The 25,297-nt window shown below is 36.5% G+C and overlaps 1 protein-coding gene across 4 annotated transcripts in view; it reads left to right on the forward strand.

Moving 5' to 3' along the window:
• The window catches only part of Tlk2 (tousled like kinase 2), a 124,434-nt gene that overhangs the window by 74,949 nt on the left and 24,188 nt on the right, over window positions 1-25,297 (forward strand). For all 4 annotated transcript variants that reach the window (XM_020179954.2, XM_074045358.1, XM_020179964.2 and 1 more), the window contains 8 exons: window positions 1,880-1,975; window positions 3,569-3,661; window positions 9,784-9,894; window positions 12,984-13,120; window positions 19,100-19,252; window positions 21,592-21,658; window positions 22,831-22,928; window positions 25,202-25,283. In XM_020179954.2, coding sequence (XP_020035543.2) covers window positions 1,880-1,975; window positions 3,569-3,661; window positions 9,784-9,894; window positions 12,984-13,120; window positions 19,100-19,252; window positions 21,592-21,658; window positions 22,831-22,928; window positions 25,202-25,283 — 837 coding nt within the window. The remainder of the gene's footprint in view (window positions 1-1,879; window positions 1,976-3,568; window positions 3,662-9,783; window positions 9,895-12,983; window positions 13,121-19,099; window positions 19,253-21,591; window positions 21,659-22,830; window positions 22,929-25,201; window positions 25,284-25,297) is intronic.

The raw sequence follows: 25,297 nt of genomic DNA on the forward strand, positions 1-25,297 counted from the left end.
AATTCTCTTGAATTGTCAGTTTCATTAAGACAAAGTAGGGTGGTTTGTGCTTGTTTCACGAGGCCATTAACATAATGTTTAGACATTAGAGTACTCAGTAAGAATTTACTCCATGAATACATAAAAGTGGAGTTAGTAGACCAGGCATGGTAGTTCACACCTGTAATCCCAGCACTTGGGAGGGAGAAGCAGAAGGATCCAGAGTTCTAGGCTAGCCTAGGAACTATAAAAGACTATCTCAAAAAACAAAACAAAAAGATGGAGTTAGTAATATTGCCTACCTTACAGGGTTATAGTGATCCTTCAGTGAAATCATGCATATGAACTCCTTAGTTTGCTCACAGCCTGGTAGAAACAGTGTTCTGGTCATTGAGAGCAGTCATTGCAGATGCACATAGCCCCCAGTTCTAATTGCCTTGCTTAGTAGTTCTGTGACCTTGTATAGATGTTTAATGTCTCTGACATATTTTCTTTACCTGTAAAATATAAATAATAATAGCCACTTTATAGCATTTTTTTAAAATAAGAGTTACAGGTAACAATGACATTGAAGCATTTAACTTGGAGTAATTGTGCAATAAATGATGGTTAGACCATTGTTAATATGCTAATGAGTAAGAACAGTAATAAAAGAAATGTATAGAAAGTGTGAAAAAATTCCTTCCTCCCTCCTTTGGATCAAACTTAAGGCCTCCTGTTTGGTAACCATGCATTCTGCCGTAGATTATACCCTAAACCCCTAATATTACATGTTGGGAAACACTCATTCTCTGAGGAGATAGTAGGACTGTGTTTCCATTGTCCTATAATCCTTAGAATATTTAGCATTTCCTAGTTACGGCCTTGATGAGCATACCGTATTAGGTACAATTGTACCTTATTATTAAAGGACTCTTGTGAGTATATTCCTGAATAGTTGAATTAGTTAAACTTAAATCACATACATTTTAAAATGTCAACTGGATGTGCTGGCTCACACCTGTAATCCCAGCTGCCTGAGGACTGTGGTCTGAGGCTGGCGTCTGCAAAACTTGAGACGCTAGCTGAAAACCTAAAACGTAGAAGGGTTGGGTGTGGTTCAAGTGATACAGTGCTTCAAGGCACTAAGTTGAATCCCCAGTACTGCAGAAAACATTTTTAAATTAAAAGTTTAATTAATTAAAAATTAAATACCTTAGGCTGGGGGTGTGACTCAGTGGCAGAGCACTTGCCTACAGTGCCCTGGGTTTGGTCTCTAGTGTTGCCAATAAGTAAATAAATAAATTGAAAAATTAAATAAAAAAATAAATTAACTTAAAAAAATGCCTTAGAATACTAAGTTAGCTAATGCTAATATTATAGATCAGACTAATATTTTTGTTTATTTGTTTGTTTGTTTTTTGCAGGACTGGGGTTGAGCTGAGGGCCTTGAGCTCTACTACTTGAGCTATGCCCATATTCCTCAACCTGGGGTTTTAGATCACTGTGTGTTTATTGATAAGATTTGCATGTTTAGGATACTATTCTGAATAATGGTTAACTGTCCTGTCTGCTTGGACTTGTGTATTCCTTGTGTATTGGATGCTTCACTCACCTTTTCTGACAAAAGCACATTGAAACATAAGTGGAAAAAAGTTATTATAGGAATAACTCCTTTCTCTAATTTATTTATTAAAATAATTTGCACACATTTGAAAACCTACTTACAAAAACATGGTCTAAGCCACTATATCTAGTCTTATGTCTCATATTTGACTTGTTTTATTTCCATTTTGGTTGTGACTTTTGGCTTTCATCAGAAGGGTTTGTTTTTTATGGAGGTAATTGTTATCATTCATACAAATGTTTTCAGAGACAGATGCAAAACCTTCCTGTGATTGGTGATGTACCTTTATTATAGGCTCAGCAAAACAGTCCCTCTTCTACAGGATCTGGCAACACAGAGCATTCCTGCAGCTCCCAAAAACAGATCTCCATCCAGCACAGACAGACCCAGGTAGGTTGAGGGGGGTCCATGAATAGTGGAGCTCTGCTCAGGAGTAGACCTAGTGATATAGAAAGTCTGTGATTCCCCTCTTGGTCTTTGTTTCTATGATTAGACCTCATTATTCATGTGTATCATATTCCAGACGTGCATGATGAGTGTTTAAAGTCCTTTGGAAGGTGCTTTAGTTGATTGAAGCTTTTCTTTACATTTTCTTGTGTATTGTAGGAGATACACTTACAGTGCAGCATGGTGTTGAGGAAAGAGCACACACTGTGAAGACCTCTGGGCCTGGGTTCAAATTCTGTCTCTGTCTCTTACACTTTATCTTTCTGGACCTCAGTTTTCTTTAGTAGAAACCATCTGTTTTGTTTTTTAAATTTTTTTTAGTAGAAACCATCCGTAAAAACGTAGTTGTTTCTTCTAATTACCTCAGACATAGTCATTTTTAATTACAAAATGCTTGTTAGGGCAATGTTTACAGTAAGCTTTCAGGAAAACATTAATTCCTTGCTTTATGAAAGTAATTAATTAACTTATTCCTTGTACCCGCTTGCTTATTTGGCAAAAACTAGCTAAACTACTTTAACATACTATACACTAACATATTCAGAAACTTCCTAATTTAGGGAACGGTGTGAACATTTAAGCTATATCTGAGTCAGATGTGGTGGTGCACGCCTGTTATCTTACCACTCTTAAGGCCGAGGCAGGAGGATTGCAAGTTCGACTCTAGTCAGGGCTACTTGGCGAGCTCTAGACCAGCCTAAGTTACATAGTGAGACCTTACCCACCCACTGTCCCTCCCTCCCCACCCCCCAAATAAAAAAAAAAAAAAGAAGAAAAAGAAGTTGTTTTTGAGAGCCAGGTGTAGTGGCACACACTGTAATCTCAGCATGGCAAGCTGAGGCAGGTGAATCTCCAGTTTGAGGCCAGCCTGGATTTATATAGACAGACCTTGTCTCAAGACAGAAAGAAAGAGAAAAGGGGCAGAGGAAAAGTTACATCTGAAAAGAATAGTTCTATGTCCTTCATTTGTAGTGCTGAGCTAGCCAATTATATGCTGGCCGTTCTTGCAGCTTCTTTTGTCACTGTCTGCATTGCCTTCAACACAGAATGCTTGACAATCTAAAGTTTCTTAAGTCTCAAGAGCCATACACACTTCTGGAGTAGGTTTTAATTTTATTTGAACCGCTAGCATTTGGACAGTTGAATAGACTCAAATAGTTGAGCATTCAGAAAACTTCATTTCTTCCCTTCTGATTTCTCCCTGTTTCCACTAGATGGCATGTTTGTTCCTTAGAAGATTTGGGTTATGTCTCCATTTCTATTAAAAGTTTCATTTCCAGAGTTCAGTGTTTCTGTATTGTTCAATGCACGGTAGTTTGAGAATCTGTATATTTGAATTTAGAACTAACATATTTATGAAGCGCAAGTGTAGTGGAATATAAGGAATGGGATGAGGAAAGCAGATTTAATTTCCTGAGCTATTCCAGGCTGTTTATGTTAGCAGGTCCTTTTTTTTCAGAAAAGTAATGAGAAACATGCGATGACATGTAATACTTTGCAACTAATCCTAAATTTGTTTTGCCTTTGTCTTTGTAGTCTGACCTCACGATAGAAAAAATATCTGCACTAGAAAACAGTAAGAATTCTGACTTAGAGAAGAAGGAAGGAAGAATAGATGATTTATTAAGAGTAAGTATTAAAGTATAAGACATTTTATAAAAAGCACCAGCTATGTATATTTGGATTTTGTGCATATCATAGAAATAATTACTAAGCCAGATAACACTGTTAAATGATAAACATTTGATATTTTCCTTTAGTCTGAGGGAATCAAGAGTAGGAACTAGGATCATACCTACATTCCTACCACTGTTTTGGGGTTGGAAATCTTATATTGCGTTCTATCAATACTTAATTTATACTGGGTACATGAGGGTTTTATTTTGTCTAGAACTGTGAGATTAACTATAAAATGTTTTTTCATTTCAGAGTAGTTATTTTTAAATTCATTTTGTTTTCTTGCTGAAGATCAAACCCAGGGTCTTATACATGCTACACAACCGCTCACTGAGTTATAGCCCTATATTCTTATATTTTAAAAACTAGTTAAACAAGGACTTTTCAGCCCATTTTGCGTTTTGTGTCTTTTATCTTCTGTTCATCTAAAATTTTTTTGTGCTTCTAAAACAAACTTCAGAATACCTAGTCATAAGTTTGAAAGATACTTCTAGAAACTATACTGAGTTTTGTTCTGTTTTTGAGGTGGGTCTTACTGTGTAGTCCAGTCTGGCTTCAAATGCATGGTCCTAATATCACAGCTTCCTGAGTGTTGGGATAATAATTAAGTGTAATTATAGGTGTACATGGCCACACCTGGCTCTCAGGAGTCCCCACCCTGAAGAACTGGGGATTGACCTAGGGCACATACTAGAAAAGTGGTCTACCACTTGAGCTCCCCTCCCCCTTTTTATTTTTTTAAAATTGTCAGTACTGGGGTTTGAACTCATGGTATTGTACTTGCTTGCAAACACTGTACCACTGGAGCCCTGATGCGCCCCTCTAACTCCAGCCTTTTCTTTTTTTTTTTTCTTTATTTTTTAGATAGGGTCTCATGCTTTTTTGCCTGGGCCAGCCTTTGACTGCAGTCTTCCTATCTATGTAGCTCACATAGATGGGATTACAAATGTGTGCCATTATACACCTAGTTTATTTATTTTGATGAGGCCTTTTTGCCGAGGTTGGCCCGGAATCGTGAGGTCCTCCCAGTCTCCATCTCCTGAATAACTGGGATTACAGCTGTGAGTTATTACACTTGGCTTTTTTCTTGTTTTTGACACAGGGTCTTCTTACCTTTTTGCCTGGGCTGGCCTCAAACTCTTAATCTTCCTGCTTCTGCCTCTCATTTAGCTGGGATTACAGGTGTGTACCACCATATCTGGCTTCCCAGGATATTCTAAAAATATATTTTGAATATGTAGTTTGTTATTATTGACCCACAGTTTTATTTAAAAAAAGTAAAAATTTATTGTTTTCCTATTATACAAGTTACACGTGTTCTTTATAATTTAGAGAATACAGACTAACTGATATAAAACATTGGTACATTTTCCTGCAGTAATTTTTTGATCTGTTCATAGTATATACACAAATGTATACACATATGTAAATATTACTGATTTCTAGATAAAATTGGCTCACATTTTTACCGTCTCCATTGGTTTAGAAGGGATAGGTTTGGGCTGGTGGAGTGGCTCAAGCAGTAGAGCACCTGCCTCACAAATACAAGACACTGAGTCAAACCTCAGTACCACAAAATAAATAAATTATATATATATATATATATTTTTTTTTATAGTTTTTTGTTTGGTTGCTTGTTCTTTGCAGTACTAGGGCTTGAACTCAGGTCCTACACCTTGAATCACTCCACCAGCCCTTTTTGTGTTAGGTATTTTCGAGATAAGAGTCTCGCAAACTAATTGCCCAGGGGGGCTGGCTTCAGACCGCGATCCTTTTGATCTCTGTCCCCTGAGTAGCTAGGATTACAGGCGTGAGCCACTGGCACCTGGCAAGAAGTATAGGTTTGACCCTTATTTGTATTAATGTGGTTGTTTCCAACTGGCTCCAGAGGGCACCTGCAACTTCTAGAGCTGCCGTGATATACTAGGGTAAGCATTAGCAATCTTGTTTTTATCAGGGTTTTTTTTTTTTTTTTTTTTGGTGCTGGTTATTGAATCCATGGCCTCCCATATGGTGGCAAGCATTCTTACCACTTGAGTCATGTTGCTAGTCCTTGTCTGGTTTTCTTTTTAATTAATTTTTTTAAATTGGACTTCTGAGTATGATTTTATTTGAATGAAGAGATGTTTAGTAATAAAAATAATAAAAACCACTTTGTGTTTATCTGCTCTCTAAAAAAGTTTTACTTGTATTTATCTAATTAATAAAATATAGTATAAAATAGTGTATTTTTGCTCCTTATATAACACCTGAAATTTAGCATATAACAAGCCATAAGTGTCATCTTTATTAGTAAATTCTGTTATGTTTTTCATTAACATTAAAGCATTATTTGTAACATTTTATATAGAATTATTTCTTATATTTGTAGGCAGCTTTATGTCCACATTTGTAAAAATCTGTTCATAGCTCATTGACAGTGTGTATTTTTTATGTTTTCAGAGCTTTTGTCATTTTGTTTCATCTCTTGATTGACTGGATTCCATTTTTAAGTAATTATTTTTCAGGAAAGTCTGTGTCAGTGTTAAATTTTCTTTGCCTTTACAGAGCTGAGAATTCTTTACTTTGTCCTCCCAAATGAAAGGGAACACTGTCTTCTTTTTCCCAAATAACCCCCCTCTCTCCATACACACACTTTTAAATTTTCTGTCATTTAATGTTATATAGAAGCCCATGATAAAAGGATCAAGTTACATAATAATCTGTTAAATTTTACCAGGGGACACTTATATGTGGGTCTCAATATTTTTATTCTGAAAATTTGTGATTATGCCTAATTGTGGCCTTTCCCCCTGGCTTCATTCCTAACTTGGATATCTGATTTTTTTACACATCTAATATTTTCTATTTCATTTTAATATTATTGCCCTTTTCTTTTGACTCTTCCTCAACATTGTTGTCTTCCGTATGGTTTTTGCTATTTACTTGTAGCTCGTGTGAATTTTGATTATGGTATATATGGGGCTTTGTTACTTGATTTTTTTTTCCCCCTTACATGATATACTTTCTTATCCCATTCCATATATTTTTAATAAGTATGTCTTTTGCATTTTGTGGAGCATGCCAAGTAGGATTCTCAAATACCCTTTTTATTTATGAAGGAGATCATTTGCTTTGTTTTCAAGCTGATGTTCCCTTTCATTATTCAGACATACATTCCTTAGGTCTATTTTTTAAAATTAGTTTGGTATTTCCTTTTCTCTGTCTTTGAATAAGGAGAGCCATGTGTAGACTTGGTATCTGTCTTGCTTCTTCATGTTTCTGTATACCCTTGCTGGGAGTTGGTCTTGGTCTTGTATTTATAGATTTGCTGGTTGAATTGCCATCTTAGATTTATGAGATTGCCTGTGGGTTTAAAAGACTCCTAGCCTTATTCTAGTATCTGGTAGGGTTTTTTCCAGAGTAGCTTTCTGCACCCAGTAAGGTTTGTGCTTTTATCTTCCTTCTTCATTTTTGTACTCTTTTAAAGTGAAAATGATGGGGATGAGGGTATAGCTCAATGGTAGAGTGCTTGCTTAGCAATGTGTGAGCCCCAGCACCAGGGCAGGGGGGAATTGAGAAGATGGTTATGGTGAAAAACTTAAATCCTAACTTGATATTGCTTCTTGGGTTTTTTAAAAAAAAAAAGATGTTTTTGCTTCGATTTTCTAGAAAGCCCACCCTTCTGTACTTCATTGTTTATTCCCTCCTCCCCTCCCCTCCCCACCCCACCCCTCCCCATCTCTCTCCTCCCCTCCCCACCCTACCCCTCCCCATCTCTCTCCTCCCCTCCCCACCCCACCCCTCCCCATCCCTCTCCTCCCCTTCTCTCTCTCTCTCTCTCTCTCTCTCTCTGTCTCTCTGTCTCCCTCCCTCCCTCCCTCCCTCCCTCCAGGGCTTCATGCATACTAAGCATGTGTTCTGCCACTGAGCTAGTAGGAGCTGAGACCCTACTCCACTGGTAGTTTTTCCATGGGTATAGAGGGAACGAATACGTCAAGAAGATCCAAATGGGCACCTGCCATTTTTTCAAGTTGATTAGAACTCAGGGGTTGTGTGTGTGTGTGTTTGGCAGTACTGGGGTTTGAACTCAGGGCCTTGCACTTGCTAGGTAGGTACTCTACCATTTAGGCCATGCCGTCAGCCCTGTGTGTTTTTGAGACAGTGTCTCAGTATATAGCCTAGGCTGCCCTCTCCTGATAATCCTGCCTGAGCCTTCTGAGTGCTGGAATTAAAGACGTGTGCCTCTACACCTAGCAGAACCATACCTGTTTTCTGATCTGGAAGCTAGCATATTGAGGAAAGACTACTGGTTTTCATATTTCCTTTTAGTCAGGCAAGAGTTAGTCATTGAGTTTTTCTTATTTTAGTGAGATGTTAGGTATGGTTGCATTGGGAACTATTAGTCTGCTCCTACTTTAAGCATGAACTCCTAGAAGTCATTAGGGTTAGAAACCATAATAATTTAGAAGTCTTAGAACTTTAAACTGCCAGGGGATGATTGATTCTATATATTTCATTATTGATTTTGAGGAAACACTCACCTTCCAAAAGTAGATTGGATTATACATGGTCTTTGGGTATAGTTCTTCAGTATGAGTTAGTTTTGCCCAAAGTAGTTATACTTTGCCTTTGATAATGTGGTCTTTAGGACTCTGTAAGAAAAACTAATAGGAAGAATTATGCTTATGTGGAGGGTAGAAACATTTGGAGGCAGAAAGCTGCTTCATACCAGTTACTTTAAAAATGAAGCTGTGCTGCGTGCTGTGGCTCACAATTATAATCCCAGCTTCTTGGGAGGTGGAGATTAGAAGATCACAGTACCCCAGGCAAAAAGTTGTCAAGACCCCATCTCATCAAATGAGTTAGGTGTGGGGCATGCACCTGTGCCCATCTCCCCATGTCAGTACACTGAAGGGCATAGGTAGGTGGATCATGGCTTAGGCTGGTTCTGGGCAAAAGCACAAGACCTTATCTAAATAAATAACCCATAAATGAAAAGGGCTGGCGGTGTGATGTAAGTGTCAGAGCCCTTGCCAGGCCTTTAGTTCAAACTGCAGTACCACCCAAAAACAAATGAAAGAAACTAAAGGGCTGGAGGCATGGCTCAAGTGGTAGAGCCTAGCAAGTGTAAGGCCCTGAGTTCAAACCCCAGTGCTGCCAAAAAAAACCCCAGAAAACATCAAAAGTTGAGTGTCTTGTAATATCTTCTGTTTGTGCTTTTTATCGGCTCAGAAATGCTTCTATTGTTAGATTAGGAAATAACAGTTTTTTTTCAGTCACAGGGAAGTTAGTATAAAGTAGTATTATTTTCCAAGAGTAGTATTATTATGAGTATTATTATATAATTATAAGAGTAGTAGTATTATTTTCTTTTGTTTAATACGAAAAGAATAAATTCACTAGTACAAGCCAAATTTGACCTTGGGTTAGTGGTTCTTTCCCTCTTTGTTATTGTAGGAAGCTTGAAGTTTGCAGAGCATTTAGCCTATCCTCTAGGCTTCTGATCACAGCTAAATTAACTGTGTATTTACATTCTGGCAATGTAGGGCCTTGCTTGTTAGTTGTGTGGGCATGGGTGTGCCTGGCTTCTCTAGTGAAAATCATTTATGAAAATTTACTTTGCTTTTTTCTTTAAAAATGAGCTAAAAAAAATAAAGAATAAATAGAACATAAAGCATATTATGTGGTTTAGAAAAAATCTGATTGTTTTGTAAGTGCTTAATCACCCTTTGTGTGTATTTTAAACATTCATTTTAAATTTGTCTAAAATTTACCCTATTTTATGAGAGTTTAGGCACTCTGATAGACATAAGATTAGATGTAACTTGATTATTGTGAAGAGCAAAATATTTTTTGATCAGTAGAAAAATATTCCTACTTCTAGGAACAGAAGAATTCATTTTTGATAAATATGTAATATTTAAGGGATGAACTATTTATGTTTTATAAGACCATGCTTATTCTAACCTCTTTGAATCTAAATTTTACTTTGATGTAATAAGAGCTAGAAACAATTTTTCTCTCTCTCTCCAGAAACTGTTTTTCTGTTTATCTTCTTTGGAACTAATTTTAAAAATATTTTTCCATTGAAGGCTAACTGCGATTTGAGGCGGCAGATTGATGAACAGCAAAAGATGCTAGAGAAATACAAGGAACGATTAAATAGATGTGTCACAATGAGCAAGAAACTCCTTATAGAAAAGGTTGGTGAATAATGGTGACCTGAACTCTGTGTCCCAAAGGGTTCAATATGTGGTGATTCCTTAACTAACTGAGCTGGAAATATTTTAAAGTAGTGCTTTTTAGGAAAAGATTTCTTGCTACTTGACAAGGACACTGGTGTCCTTGCTGGGACACCAGTATAAGCCTCCAGGGTAAAAATGTAGGACGTGCTTTCTGGCTATTCGTTGCTTTGAGTGTAGGGTTGACAGCTTATCCTAGGTGACTTCGTTGGGAGTTTGTGTGTGTGCATGCATGCATGTTCTTGTGCACTCTCCACCACCTCCTCGAAACCAGGGCAGGTACTCTTCTACCATTGGCCCATAGTCCCAGCCCAGGTGTTGCTCTTGTTTTTTTTGGGTGGTACTACTGTTTGAACTCAGGGCTTCGTGCTTGCATAGCAGGCACTCCACCACTTGAACCACACCTCCAGCCCATTTTTCTCTGGCTACTTTTGGAGATGCGGTCTCATGAACCATTTTCCCTGGCCAGCCTTGAACCTCAATTCTCCTTATCTCAGCCTCCCAGGTAGCTAGGATTATAAGCATGAGCCACTGGCGCCCATGTCAGGTGTTGCTATTCTAAGTTCTCACATCCATCCTATCAGTTGAAGTGAATATACTTATTATGATTACAGACACTTGTCAATAATTATATTTCCATTTTAGAGATGGTATTTGGAGTACCTTATGTGTATAATAATGTGACACTTAAGTGCTTTGTGCTTCAAAAACATAAAATTGTCATATACCTATACACAATTAATTGACTGATGTCTACTTTATTATAGTCATTGGTTAGTTGCAGCTTCCCTTTCATAAATAGTCATTAGTAAGTATTTCTTGGAAGTTTTAAAATGGAAGTATTTCCTAAAGAAATTATTATTATAAGATTGCAAGCTAGATGTTTGAGACACACTAGTAGTTACTTTTCCTATAATTTTTGGAATGCTGTTAAAAAGACAAGGAGCTTTATCTTTTCAGTGAAAGCAAAATGGATTAAAGATTGTTAAAGATACTAGGAGGAACTTTGCTTCATTTTTTAAAATCATTAATTAAAGAAAAAGGAAAACCACTTTGGTTTCCCTTTTTATGAGAGTAAGAAATAATAAAGAAAGAATAAAAAATAATAAAGCTAAATAATATAGCATAGGCTATTATAGAACATTTATTTCAAATTTTAGAATATTTCCTGGAGTCAACATAGATTGATTCAGTTGTACTAAACTGAACACTATAACACAAAAAGTAAACATCATGCTGTCTTTTTGAGTTTTCATAGAAAAATAGAATTTTCTAGTTTTTTCTTTTTTCTTCTTAGAGTTTTCTAGTTAGAATTAACACATAATAAAATTTATATTTGTTTCCAAAATAGTTCAGTTTTCTAAATATGAAATATTTATTGAATATCTGATATACCATGATGGAATGTAAAAGAACGTAGATGAAAATACTACCATAGATTCAGAGAAAACAGATTCACAATGTTCTCTCTCAATGGATTTGTATTAAAAATACATAGACTCCTATAACTTAACAATTAAGAAACATTAAAAAATCAACAAAATATCATAAATGGACATTTTAATTTTAAAAAAGGCATATAAAGATATGCAGTGGCCAGTGTATAAAAAAAATTGCTCAGCATCATTAGGCATCAGGGAAACTCAAGGTAAAACAACAAGGAAATACCATTATGTACCCAGGGGAATGAGCAGAGTAAACCACTGACAGTGCCAAGTGCTGGCATAGCCCTGTTGGTTGCCCGGTTTCTCATACTGGTGGGAATATAAGGTGGTACAGATGTTTTTGAAAGCTTCTTACTAAGGTATACTTATCTTAGTAAATGACTTAGCAATTTTGTTTCTGATATTTGCCCAAGAGAAATGAAAGCAGATGTTCACAGAAAGACTTGTACAAAAAAATTCATAGCAATTTTATTCACAGTAGCTGAAACCCAGAAATGTCCCAGGTGGCCTGCAACAGATGAATGTGTAAACAAATTGTGGTTTGTTCACATAATGGAATACTACTCAGCAATGCAGAGGAATGAATGGTTTCCTCATATGTAACAATATGAGAGAATCAAAGAAATGTGATACAACTTCTGTACCCTCAGCAGGCCAACAATCTACAATGGGGTCAAGGGAATAAGGTATATTCACATGCACAAAGAAACCTGTTCAGGTGAGCAGTGTATTTCCTAAGAAATCAGTAGAGGAATCAAGGACAGGGGACTAATTGGGAGAAAGCTGCAAGAAAAAAATATGCTCTAGGCAAGGAAAACTACAGGTATAAATTGCCTGTCAGTTAAAAATACACAGAGCAGCTCAGGTATCCCGTGGTATTATCTGTCATAGTACTTCTATTATTTTCTTCATGTTCGTTCTCATAATTTGTACTCATAATTACAAATTCACATATTTAGTGGTTATATTTCCCTTTAGGTTGTTGATACCAGTTTTTCCTCATGTTCTATTTTTAACAGCCTTAAAATCCTTGTTATAAACTTGGTTTTTAATAAATCTATGTTGAATGAATAATGTGCTCAAGAATCAGGAGTATATAAGATGTCCTAGAATAAGAACTCTGTGGTGAACTTTTTTCATGTTAGGATCCAAAGTTTGGTAGCAAAGAGCCATGGAAAATTTAGAGCATCAAATAGGAAATGTGCAAAGTGATGTTTTGAGAAGATGAATTGCCAGCAGTTCTCTATATTAGATTGGATGGAGAAGAAACTGAAAATAGGGATATGCCGCAGTTGATCATTGCTTTGGTCTAATTATGAGATGCTGAACGCTTACGAGAAACAAAGATACATAGATCAGAGAAACTTTACTTAGGAAGAACCTGCACTTACTCATTACCCTATCATGTCTACTTTGTTTGAGTGGGAATGTTTTCCAAGGAGTCATTTCTGACTGTTCAGAGATAGTATGTAATTTTTCAATAGTGTTTTGCCTGATAATCTTGAATTTTTTAGTTTCTAAGAAGTGTCTTTCTCCATGCTAATAATACGGAATTCCTGTTTTTGGTTTTTTTTTTGGGGGGATGGGGTTCTTTTTCCCCCTAAGTCAAAACAAGAGAAGATGGCATGTAGAGATAAGAGCATGCAGGACCGCTTGAGATTGGGCCACTTCACTACTGTCCGGCATGGGGCCTCTTTTACTGAACAGTGGACAGATGGTTATGCTTTCCAGAACCTTATCAAGTAAGTGACTTGAAAATTTATTTACATTTTAAAGTTTTCTATAATTATAGTTATTGATAGTGGTAATCATCTTTTTATTTAGTCTTTGTAGTCACCACTTGTGTAAAGAAATGTAGAGAATGAGGTAAAGTCCTGAAAAAAATGACAGAAGTAGTCATAGGAGAAAAAAATGAGTTCTAGGGCTGGAGGCATGGCTCCAGGGCGCCTGTCTAGCAAGTATGAGGCCTTGAATTCAAACTCCAGTACCGCCCCCCAACCCCCCAAAAAAAGATCTGTGTTAAAGATTAAAAGATTCAAAATTGCTAAAGCTAAGGAAGAAAAATTATGGTTTTACTTGATACCCTTTTAATTAGTAATTTGTTTTTTCAGTGCTGGCATCAAACTTAGGGCCTCACATATGCTTGGCAAGCACTTTACTACTGAGCTACATCCTCAGTCCTAGGGTTTTTATGATGAAGTAGTTGAACATTTATTTTTGAGTCCACAGAAAAACAAAATGGATGAGGACCCAGGGAAGGATTCCCTGAGTTAAGTATAAAACAAACTAAAGAAGATAGTGGCCAAACGTCAGAGATGGTCCTTGAGGCAGGGTCCTAGCCAGTCACGCTGGTGACTAGCCCCACTGTCTGTGTTTGTCCACAATGTGGAATCTTGAGCATTCCTCCTCTTTATGATAGCTTTTGATATGAAGTATTCAAGTATTTATTTCAATTAGGAAATTAACGTTTAAAATCCTGAAATTCCAGCATTGTAAATAACAACTGGCTATTAAGTATAAATCTTCATGCCAGGTGTGATGATACACACCTGCAATCCCAACACTTGGGAGGTATAAGCAGGAGGATTGTGAGCTCAAGGATAGCCTAAGCTACATAGTAAGTCCAAGCCAACTCTCAAGTAAAAAATATATTGGAAGAAAAGGAGACTTTTATATTACACCAAGTGCCAGACAGAGGCTGTCTGAATTCTAAGCCTAGGAGGCTGTGATAACCAAAGCACTGAAGCAGTCACACCAAGGCATGGCACCCTGATCAAGATTTGCAGATTGCCCAGTCTCTAGATTTGTGAGAATAAGATCAGAAGATACTGAAACTTGTATTTCAGTTATTCATTAATAATGTCCAGACTGAGTCCCAGATGGGATAATTGCTCCTACTAGTCCCTGACAATAACTGCTTATTAGATGGCAGTCATTTTAGAGTGACCCAAAAAGGTGGTGAATTTATATAGAGATGTAAGATATAACTACTTCTAATACATGATTAAAGTTTTGCTGTTAGCTCAATGAGCCAAGGTTCTGGGAATTACTATATCAAGGTGTCAGGGCATTATATACTGCCTTAGAGTGCAAAGTGATAATTTTGCTGTAAAAGCAAATTGGTACCCTGTCAATAAATCCATGACCAAAATTGAGCCCTTTTTCAAGAAATGGTAGGATATCCATCCCTTCTCTTGGGTAGCTGTTTCTGGCTAATGTCTATTAACTACCGTTATTTTGTTTGCTGATGTTTTGCTTCAGTAAATATTCTCTCTCTCTCCACTAGGATTTGAACTCAGGGTTGTGCACTTGCTGAGCAAGCACTCTACCACTCAAGCCATGCCCCCACCCCTTTTTGCTTTATTTACTTTTCAAATAGGCCTAGGCCAGCCTCAGACCATGATTCTCTTACTTCTGCCTCCCAAGTATCTGGGATTATAGTGTGCCCTGTCACACTTTGTTTGTTTTTGAGATATTTTTGCTAACTTTGCCCCAGTTGGTCTGGAATTGTGATCCTACTATGGTAACTGGGATTATAGACATGTACCACCATACCTGGCCCTACCTTTCTCATTTTCAATGCAGATTGAAATTCTTTAATTGTAAAATGCTGTATATGATAAGAAACTCCATAATAAGAGTGCACATCTGTAATCCTAGCACTCGAGGGAGGAGGATCATGAATTCCAGGTCACCCTGAGGTACATAGTGAAACCCTGTCTCAAAAAAATAAAAACTTCCATGGCTTATAAAGTAGTTTGGTAAAGAGATAGGGGAATACTAAATAGCAGTACTAAGTTTTATGGGATGTGACAAATTTCAAGATATTTTAAAACATGAAGGGAAGATAAGAAAGTAATAGAGGAGATGAATTTAGTCAAAGTACATTATGTATATGTATGGAAATATCACAGTGAAACCTCCTGTAATTAATTTGCACTAATAATAAAAAAGAAAAATAATGAGTCAGATAATGAAACATAGCCTCTACAGGAGCCTCATCTCTTGTTTTTACTTTGTTCTTTAATTCTCTAAAGCAAAAGATTTACTAGTTGATAGGAAAATCATATCAGACTTATACTGTTTTTGGCAAATTAGTAATTTTTGCCTCCCAAAGTATGTTTGAATCCATTGAAAATAGTTTATTTTATAGTTCTGAGAAAGTGATGTTAAATATTAATGTAATTCACTATACTGTCTTTTATTTAAATAAGTCTCAAATCATCGTGTTCCTATTTCATTATTTTTATTAGGACATATTCATTACCCCCATTGTCTCTCTCCGTCAACCCCCTCCCTACCCCATTTAAAGCAATTGCAAGAGGTTTCCCAATTCCGTTACATACAGGTATATGAAGTCCATCCTCCATACACTGTCACCCCCCCACTTCCCACCAGTACACCCCCACTCTTTTTTCCTCTTGGTGGTTCTAGGGTTTGAACTCAGGGCCTTGTGCTTGCTAGGCAGGCACTCTACTACTTGAGCCTTTCCCCCAGCCTGAAAATTGTTTACTAAGACTTTGTTTATATTGAAATAGAATTTGACACACATTGTGGTCTTATATGATGTGGAATGTCAATTGCTTTTTGGCTCAGGTCAAGTGAAGGTGTGGAATATCAGGGGGTAAATTAAACTTGACAATATTATAGTGCTCATCCTGGTATTTTTTTCTGATGTGTGAGGAGGTTACTCATTTTAAAGCAGTTTCTACTGGACCATCTAATTCTCTGTCATGTGATCCATGACATGTGAACCACATATTGTGATTCTCATGAATTTCAGATCTCACTTGAGTTGTCCAAAGCATTTCACTGTTCCCAGCATATATAGAATGTATGAAATCCTGGGAATCTTCAAAAACTGTCTCTTGAGAAGTTCATGTGGTATTTGTAGATCACTAGTTTTTTGGTTTTTTGTTAAAATAATGTCTGAACTGTGCATAGTGACACAAGCCTATATTCCTAGGGGGATGGAGAGCAGAAGAATCTTGGTTCAAGACCAGTCTGGGCAAAAGGTTTAGGAGACCTTATATTTCAACCAGTGGCTGGGTGAGGTGGCATGTGCCTGTCATCCTGGCTACTCCAGGAAGTGAAAATAGGAGGATTGTGGTCTAAGCAAGCCTGAGCACAAAATGAGAGTATGTCTCAAAAGTAACCAAATCCAGAAGGGCTAATGAAGTAGCTCAGTTGGTAGAGAACTTGCCCAGCAAGTGTGTATGAAGCCCTGAGTTCAACCTCAAATTAAAAAAAAAATCATGAATAAAATACAGTAATGTCTGAAAATATGTACATTTTAAAAAAATATCTCTCCTATTAGTTATTTCTAGTATGGTTAGATCTGGAATACAGTTTTGTTGTTGAAGGTACCTGTATTCCTTTCCTAGGGTTGCTGTAAAAAAATACCATAACTTTGATGGGTTTTTTTGTTTGTTTGGTTTGGTTTGGTTTGGTTTGCTTTGGCTGTACTAGGGGTTGAACTCAGGGCATTGCACTTACCAGGCAATCACTCTACAACTTGAGTCACTCTACCAGCCCACACTTGGTGTATTAAAACAACAGAAATTTATTCTCTGATTGTTCAAGAGGCCCGAAAGTCTAAAATCAAAGTATGGTAAGTCCATACTCCCTGAAACATAGAGGGAGTCCTCTTCCTGTGGTCCAAGGCATTCATGGTTAATGGCAGCTTAACTTCATTTGCTACCTCTGTCTTCATATGGGGTACTCCTGGTATGTCTGTGACACCAATCATATTGGATTAAGGGCCTACCCTGTGTCAGTTTAATTACTTCAATGACATCATTTTCAAATAAGGTAATTTTCTGAGGTATTAGAGGTTAAGACTTTAACATAATGTTTAGATTTGAGTGAAATGGATTGAGTTCAGTAGTTCTGTAAAAGAAGAAATCTCTTTCCATGTTTGATGAAGGCTGAGCACTCTCTAAAATTGACACTACACAAGAAACATTTAAGGATCATCTTTATGAAAGACACTTATGTGTTAGGGATATAATGATTGATAAGACAGTGATTCCTTTGAGATAATATGGATTTAATACTTCTCAAATAAATGAACCTAAGTGAAGACTATTGTTACATGACTTTTGTTCTTCAGAAAAAATAGCTAAACAATTTCAAGTACATCAAGAATTGATATGGGAATATTTATGATACTGATCTTTGGTGTATCAGCTTTGTGTCTAAGCACACCTTTTAAAATATATAGTTTAAGATTTCCCCAAAAGTGTTTTGGAATCTCTGTACCCCATGCTTATGTGTTTATATGTTTATATGATGACTGTGGGCTCCTTTTTTGGTGAATCTGAAGAGATTAAATGTATGAATTCTCCCTGAGAATGGTAAAAGTGATTGCTAAAATCTCAATCTTACAAAACATAGGTAGTCTTTAAAGGCTTAATGTTGTGGTACTCCATTAGGCTACTACAGTTTACTATTGTTTAAACAATGTATTATATAGTTATCTACAGGGAGTTCTGAGTGCCTTGTAGTCATGACTCCTGAAAGGGTAGGCATGAGCTAAAGACATTTTACTAATTTTTTTAATTGGGAAACTCATGTTTAGATAAAGTAAATGTTTTCCTCAGGGACATTCGCAGGTTTAGAAGAGACATTGTAATTTTACCTATGTATTCTATGTCTCAAACGCAGAATTCTTTCAAGCCATAAAATGCGTATATAGTTTATATAGTACTTATATAATTTTATTTTATTATGTATATATTTGGGGAGGTTGTTACACCTAATACTAAAGAGATTTTGGGCTGGAGATGTGGCTCAAGTGGTAGAGTGCTTACTTTGCAAGCATGAAGCCCCGAGTTCAAACCTCAGTCCCATCAAAAAAAATATTAAAGAGATTTTTTGGCAAACAAAACTCTTGAGACAAGGTGTCCTTATTCCTAAGCCAAGTTTGGCTATTGCTAAACCCAAATCTAAAAAGCTCAGAAATCTGAAGCTTGTAGGTGATGCTCAACCTGTTGTTTCTTAAGGGGAAAATTAAGTATCTTAGTTAAGAAATACTTCACTGGTAATGGTGTTAGACATTTGAAGACTCATAAAATATGTTTTATGCTAATTCATTTTATATGCCATTCTCTAAGGGGTTACAACTATTTGTAAAACTTCATTGACTTTATTTGAGTATACTTGTTACGGAAAAAAAAAAGTTAGTTTTAGGTATTACCATATCAGCGAGTAGGAATGACTTGGGAGGGTGGTGATGGCTTATTTAGATTAGAATAAGTGATAAGCGTAAACAGACAGTCTTGTTTTAGCATTGTACAAACTTGAAACTTGAGGAAGCCATTTGGAATGTTTATACATTTTTGTCTTAATTACAGATCTCTAATGGGCTCATACCAGGGAGGAGTTGTTTTATTAGATGTTAAAAGGGAACCAGGAAATTGTTCCTTTCAAGTTAGGCAGTAAGGTCCTAATAGAAATGGAATGTTCCTTCTTGGTCACTTTTCCTTTCCTTTAAGACATAACTGTCTTAAAGAATAGATTTAAAAAAAACATCTCTTATCAGTTATTTGACTCCTACCTCTTGAAGGTCAAATACAAATCTCTGTGGTTTAAGAGGGCTTTTTTTTTCTAGCTTGTCAAATCCCTGGGTAATAAGTTATTATATTCATTCTGTAGCAATGGTAAGTTTTTTTGTTTTTGTTTTTTTTGCCACATCTGTGTCACATCTTTTATATCTCTAGGCAACAGGAAAGAATAAATTCACAAAGGGAAGAGATAGAAAGACAACGGAAAATGTTAGCGAAGCGGAAACCTCCTGCCATGGGTCAGGCCCCTCCAGCAACCAATGAACAGAAACAGCGGAAAAGCAAGACCAATGGAGCTGAAAATGAAACGTACGTTCTTTATTGATGTGAACTGAGACAGTACACCTTCCCCCCCAAATAGAATGTTCTGTTGAATGTCACTGGAAGCAGTTACAACGTAAGAAGGTCTCTAAAGTTTAAATTGTGTTTTCAGCTCATATCACTGGATTTGTTCAACTCATAAAAATTACCTGATTTTCTTATTCTACTCTTTATTTAGAGAATTTTGAATGAGAGGGAAAAGTAATGTCACTTTGATGTCATGATTTTTGGCCACCCATAACAAATACGATGTTAGTAGTAATTATTGTTTATGTATGGCTCTACATTGTGGTAAATTAATAGCATCTTAACAGGATTTCTGACCGAAGAATTCTCTTTAGTGGTCAAAAATGCACACAAACTGAGGGAATAAAAAGGAAAAAAAAAAGTAGCTGTTGTTTTAGAAAAAGAACATTTTCACAATAAGCCAGTTTTTTTTTTTTTCTTCCCTGTCCTGGAAACCAAAGGAAAATACCAGTATCTTAAATTAAATTGAAGTACAATCATCTTTTTCTCTGCTGGTTAGCACTTACTGTTATATGTAGGAGAAGTTAAAAATCCTGGGCAGAAACATCTTCCTATTCCAGTCCTTTTCACTCTCCTCTGTAATTAAAAGTAAATTTTGGGCTGGTGGAGTGGCTCAAGTGGTAAGAGCACCTGCCTCGTAAGTGTGAGGTTTTCAGTTCAAACCTCCATACTGCCAAAAAAAGAAAAAAAAAGTAAATTTCATGACCAGAGATAGCCACAAATAGAAAGGTTATAATATATAACTTATTAACTAATATGCCTTTTGTCTTTTTTATGTTTTTATATCATAAAAACACAGTAACCTGTAATTCACTTCAAGTGTACAATTTCTATTACAGCATTGTTAAAAGTCCACAACCCCCCAGAAATAAGTATTCCTTTATTGCAGTGAGAAAGGTGGCATAACACGATCCTCACCCCATATACACCCGATGTATTGGGAAGTCTTTTCTTTGACATTCACTTAGTAAGTTTATTTTAAAGTGTTTATTTTATGCTAGGCCCTATTCTGGGAATGCAGAATTGAAAGGATACAGTCCCAATTTAAGGAGTTTACAGTTTACTTAGGGGTCATGAACAAATGAATAAACTAATAATTACATTAAGCATAAGTGATAAAAATAAACATACTAAACGAAGTTTGGAAAGCATTTTCACTCATATAATGGAATATTTTAAAAACTACAATAGTTCAGATGTGAAGTATTTCCTTTCTAAAAGTCCAGGTAGCAACCAAGATTTTGAAAGATTCTCCAGATAAATTAATTTTTATTGTTTTTTTCTTTTTATTGGGTGGTACTGGGATTTGAACTTAGGGCTTCATGTTTACAATGCACGCCCTCTATTGCTTGAACCACACCCCCAGTTTTTTTGACATTGAGTCCTGTGTTTATTTTGTGAAGGAACTCTCCCTCTAGCATTGCTTGAAAATTATTTAACTCTTAGCCTAGCAGTGATAAAGAAGGCATAGGGGTTTTTATTGTTTTTGCCACAGAACAATAATTAGAGTTCAGTCTAAGCCAGTAAGGTACTGTCAGTGAGCATTTGCCATCTGGAGTCCTGTGTAAAATGTAAGCTGGAAGGCCTTTAGTCTACTTTTTAATTAATGTCTGTGACTTGGCTCTTTCCTCTGACCAAAAGCCAAAAACAGGCCTCTGGAGTGAGTCACATTATCCTTCTGGTTATTGAACCTGTTTCAAGCAGAGAATGATTTCTCATTTCTTTCTTTTTTCCTAGTGTGAAAAGGAATAACAGATACAGGTATCTGTAGCTGTGAGGAGTAAGTGTAACAGCCCTAGTGAATGTACTAATTCTTATTCATTCTGTTTTCTTTGAGTTAAAATCAGAGGCTGTACTTTGGTAGCCCTACTGGATTATCCATGATATCTGTTGTCTCTTTCTTCTGCTATTTAAAACATTTCTAAACAGTGAGATGCTTCTAGAATGTGAAGAAAGTTTTATTTTTTTTAGACATATAATTTTGATCATCTCTCTGAATGGGCTTTCACCTGAGTAATGAATGCATGGGACAAAACCCATTGCATAAATAATGTAAAAATAAAGCTTGCATATTTTTCTCATTTTTTACATACTAAAATTTTGGCTTTTGAGTATTTCCTTCACATCAGATCTGAGAAATCACAGAAATTCCCTTTATCAAAGGACTGCAAAATAATCTGGCTTTTTGTCATTTTAAATGAGAGATCAAATATTCCTTGTAGCATACTTGAACATTTCTCTTTAAATAGGCACACTATGATTTCAAATAATTTACTGAAACTTCTACCATTATTTTCCAGGTTAACATTAGCAGAATACCATGAACAAGAAGAAATCTTCAAACTCAGATTAGGTCATCTTAAAAAGGTAAAGAAAATCTTCCTGGAGAAATGTAATTTCTACTTTACATCTAGTATGGAAATTGTGTGGTCATTTGGAAAAATATAATAGTATCCTCAACATCATTGCAGGAATCTTGAGTTACACTTACGCCATTCCATTCACCCAGTGTGAGTACTTTTACCCCCCATGACCGATCAGTAGATAAATCTGTCTGTATTATAAGGCTACCCAAGTGGTTATTCCTAGAGTAGAAGTTAATTATACAGGAGCAGACAGTTCTGAAATTAAGCTTAAGACTCTTGTGATATTTTAAATCACATAGCTCTTATTTCTTGCCTAAACTAGCTGAAGAAAAATTATTATACCAACCATATTCTAATACAAAGATAACCTAGCAGAACTTGCTGAGGTCTCTCCCCGCTTTTGAAAGTACTAGGGTTTTAACCCAGGCCTTTGCACTTGCCAGACAGGTGCTATCTACCGCTTGAGCTACACCCCTAGCTCTTTTTACTTTTTAGGTATTTTATGAATGGGGTCTCACATTTATGCCCAGGCTGACCTGAACCGCAGTCCTCCTTTTTATGCTGCCCACTAGCTGGGATGAGAGGTGTGAACTACCACACCCAGCTTTTTATTGGTTGACACAGGGTCTCACAAACTTTTTTCTCATGCTGGCCTGGAACCATGATCTTCCCAATCTCTGCCTCCTGAATAGCCAGGATTATAGTTATGAACCACTGTGCCCAGCTCTAATTTTGAGATATTCTAACTATAGATTGCTCAGCTCTTAAATTTAGCAGTTCATACGTTATTGGTAGATGCTGTTCACAGTGATAGTGGTCAATAACCATTTAATAAACTGTTGGTGTGTGTTTGTTTTTATATCATACCTTTTTTTCCAACTGAGTTCTCAGATGTTAAATTAGTGGAATTTAAGGCACAAATATAATCCGTACTTAGAAAAAAGAACCAGATTGTGAACCTAAGTTTTGTAAAAATTGTTTGTATACCCATGTATAAGTACACAAAACATTCATGAAAATTTATACAGAAACTTAAAAATGCTTACATCTGAGGAGTGGGGAGATAAAGGAGGGGCAGAGGATTTAATCTTTTTTTCAATGCAAATCATTTTCCTGTAGTTTTTCAATGAAAAGGTGAAGTTCCTTGTATTCTGAGCTTTCTTTCCTTTTCAGGAGGAAGCAGAGATCCAGGCTGAGCTGGAAAGGCTAGAAAGGGTTAGAAATCTACATATCAGGGAACTAAAAAGGATACATAATGAAGATAACTCACAGTAAGCAACTTGGGGTGTACTGGGTTGGGGATTAATGAGCACTTTCTGACATGATAGTCCAGTATGGTGTTTTTGTTTAATATAAGTTTGTTAAATAATTCCAGTGTATTTAGTTCTTTTATAAGATATACAGTTTTAAGAACAAAATTATGATCTTCTTAGTTTAAATATATATAAATACATTCAGTTCATATACTAAATATATATGTATCATACAGCATTTTTACACAAGCAGAAGTGCTAAAACAATACAGCATTGCAACTGTAAATGGGTGGTACCTATGCTATTCACATTTATCCATGGAAATGGGAAGCATGAGCCTCAGTTTGGTGTTGTAGAAAGAATATTAGGTTTGATTTGACACTCAGTTTCTGAATGATCCTTAAGGTCCATTTGGGTGTTGAGAGTTTAAGTAAGATTCTTAACTTCACCTGAATTACAAATTAATGCCCACCTTTGCTTATAAGTCATCAAAAGACTGAAAGTACAAAAAGTAGGCTACAAGTCGAAAAGGGCTTTTTTTTTTTTTTTATCACTAATCTGTTCTTTGTCACATATTTCTAAGTCTGAAACATTTTTCACAGAACTTGTATATTTTTGTTGGATCAGTGTGTGCCATGGACCATTCCTTTTGTCAAGTGTGAGCCAGCAGTAGTTAACATTCACAAAGAAACTGTGTGTATCCGGCATGGTGCTAAGTGCTCTGACACACACACACTTGACCTCATGATAACCCCATCATCTTTAATACATCAATCAGAAAACAAACTAAAGAAATTAAGTTATTTTGTCAAACTTGGATCTGTCTAATCCAACCCACCATATAGTAATTGTCTCTCCCCACAGGCATGCTGTTTGTTTGGTTTTTTTTTTTTTTAATTAAAATAATTTCAGGATTAATAGGAAGGCTGTTTAAGATCAGGAACTAAGTAAAAATTCTGTGTTATTCATTTTTGTCAGTGTGACAAAACAACTGAGAAAACAACTTAAGGGAGGAAGAATTTGTTTTGTCTTATGATTTTAGTCCAAGGTCACTTGGATCCATTTGTGGTGAGGTAGAGCATCTTGGTAGAGAGGTTGTAACAGAGTGAAACTGCTTACCTCATGACAGCCAGAAGCAGACAGAGAAGGAATGGTCTGGAGACAAAAGAAACCTTCAGAGTCACCCCCCTGGTGATCTCTTCCTCCAACAAGGTTCCATCTCCTAATAGCTCAAGTACCATAATGATCCAGTCATACCTCAGTAGTGCCACCAGCTGGGGACCAAGCCTTCAACACATGAGCTTTTGGGGCCATTTTATATCTAAACTATAGCCTATACCGTAACACTTATTTTGCCAGAATATTGTCATTTCTTTGTCATAATTGTTAGAAAATGACACAGGATGGAATCTTCTTTTGTTTGGTCGTGCTGGGGATCGAAACCAGGTCCTTCACATGCTAGGCAAGTGTGTGACTCTGAGCTACCTTCCCAGCCCTTGTTTTTTTGAGTCAGGGTGTCACTGTGTAGCCTAGGCTGTCCTTGAATTCATGATCTTCCTACCTCTGCCTTCTTAGTGCTGGGATTACAGGTACACATCACAGGTAGAGTCTTATTTGGAGAACACAGTAGTATCATAGACTTTCTGCCTTAAAGAGAAAATGATAACCCAGATGTGATGACACAGATCTGTAATTCTAGCACTTTGGAGGCTGAGGCAAGAGACTGGTAAATTTGAGGATAACCTGTGTTACATACTAAGACCCTGTCTCTCTGTCTTTCTCTCTCTGTCTCTCTTTCTCTTTCTCTCTCACACACATACGATAATAAATAAGAGAGTGGGTGGGTGGGGAGGAGAGAAATGAATCCATATAGAACCTGTGACTCACTTTATAATCCATTTTTTAAGGCAGTGTAAATTATCTTGGTAGTTTTGAAATGATGGGGGCATATGTCTCTTGAGTGGTTTGGAGGAGCCAAAGAGCACAGTTTGAAAATTTTTGCTCTAATTTAATCTACTCCCCCTCACTTTGTGGCAGGGAGGGAGGTCAAGAAAGGCAGGAGGTCTAATTGTGGCTACTGAGACTAGCACTTACATCTTTTGCTCTATCACTATTTTTTGTAATTAGGCTGCCTCTTTGAACTAAGTAACTTTGTACTCAGTTCACTGCAAGTGGCAGATTGTCAGCAGCAGCTGTAATCAAGTGTATACTGTGTAATATTAAGGGAATTTTTGAAATATGAAAGACTATAGTCCTTGATTTCAGAATGTAATATTCCCTGTTTCCACAGATTTAAAGATCATCCAACGCTAAATGACAGATATTTGTTGTTACATCTTTTGGGTAGAGGAGGTTTCAGTGAAGTTTACAAGGTAAGTGTGAACAA

Source organism: Castor canadensis, chromosome 11, assembly GCF_047511655.1.
Source record: "Castor canadensis chromosome 11, mCasCan1.hap1v2, whole genome shotgun sequence".
Taxonomy (NCBI): domain Eukaryota; kingdom Metazoa; phylum Chordata; class Mammalia; order Rodentia; family Castoridae; genus Castor; species Castor canadensis.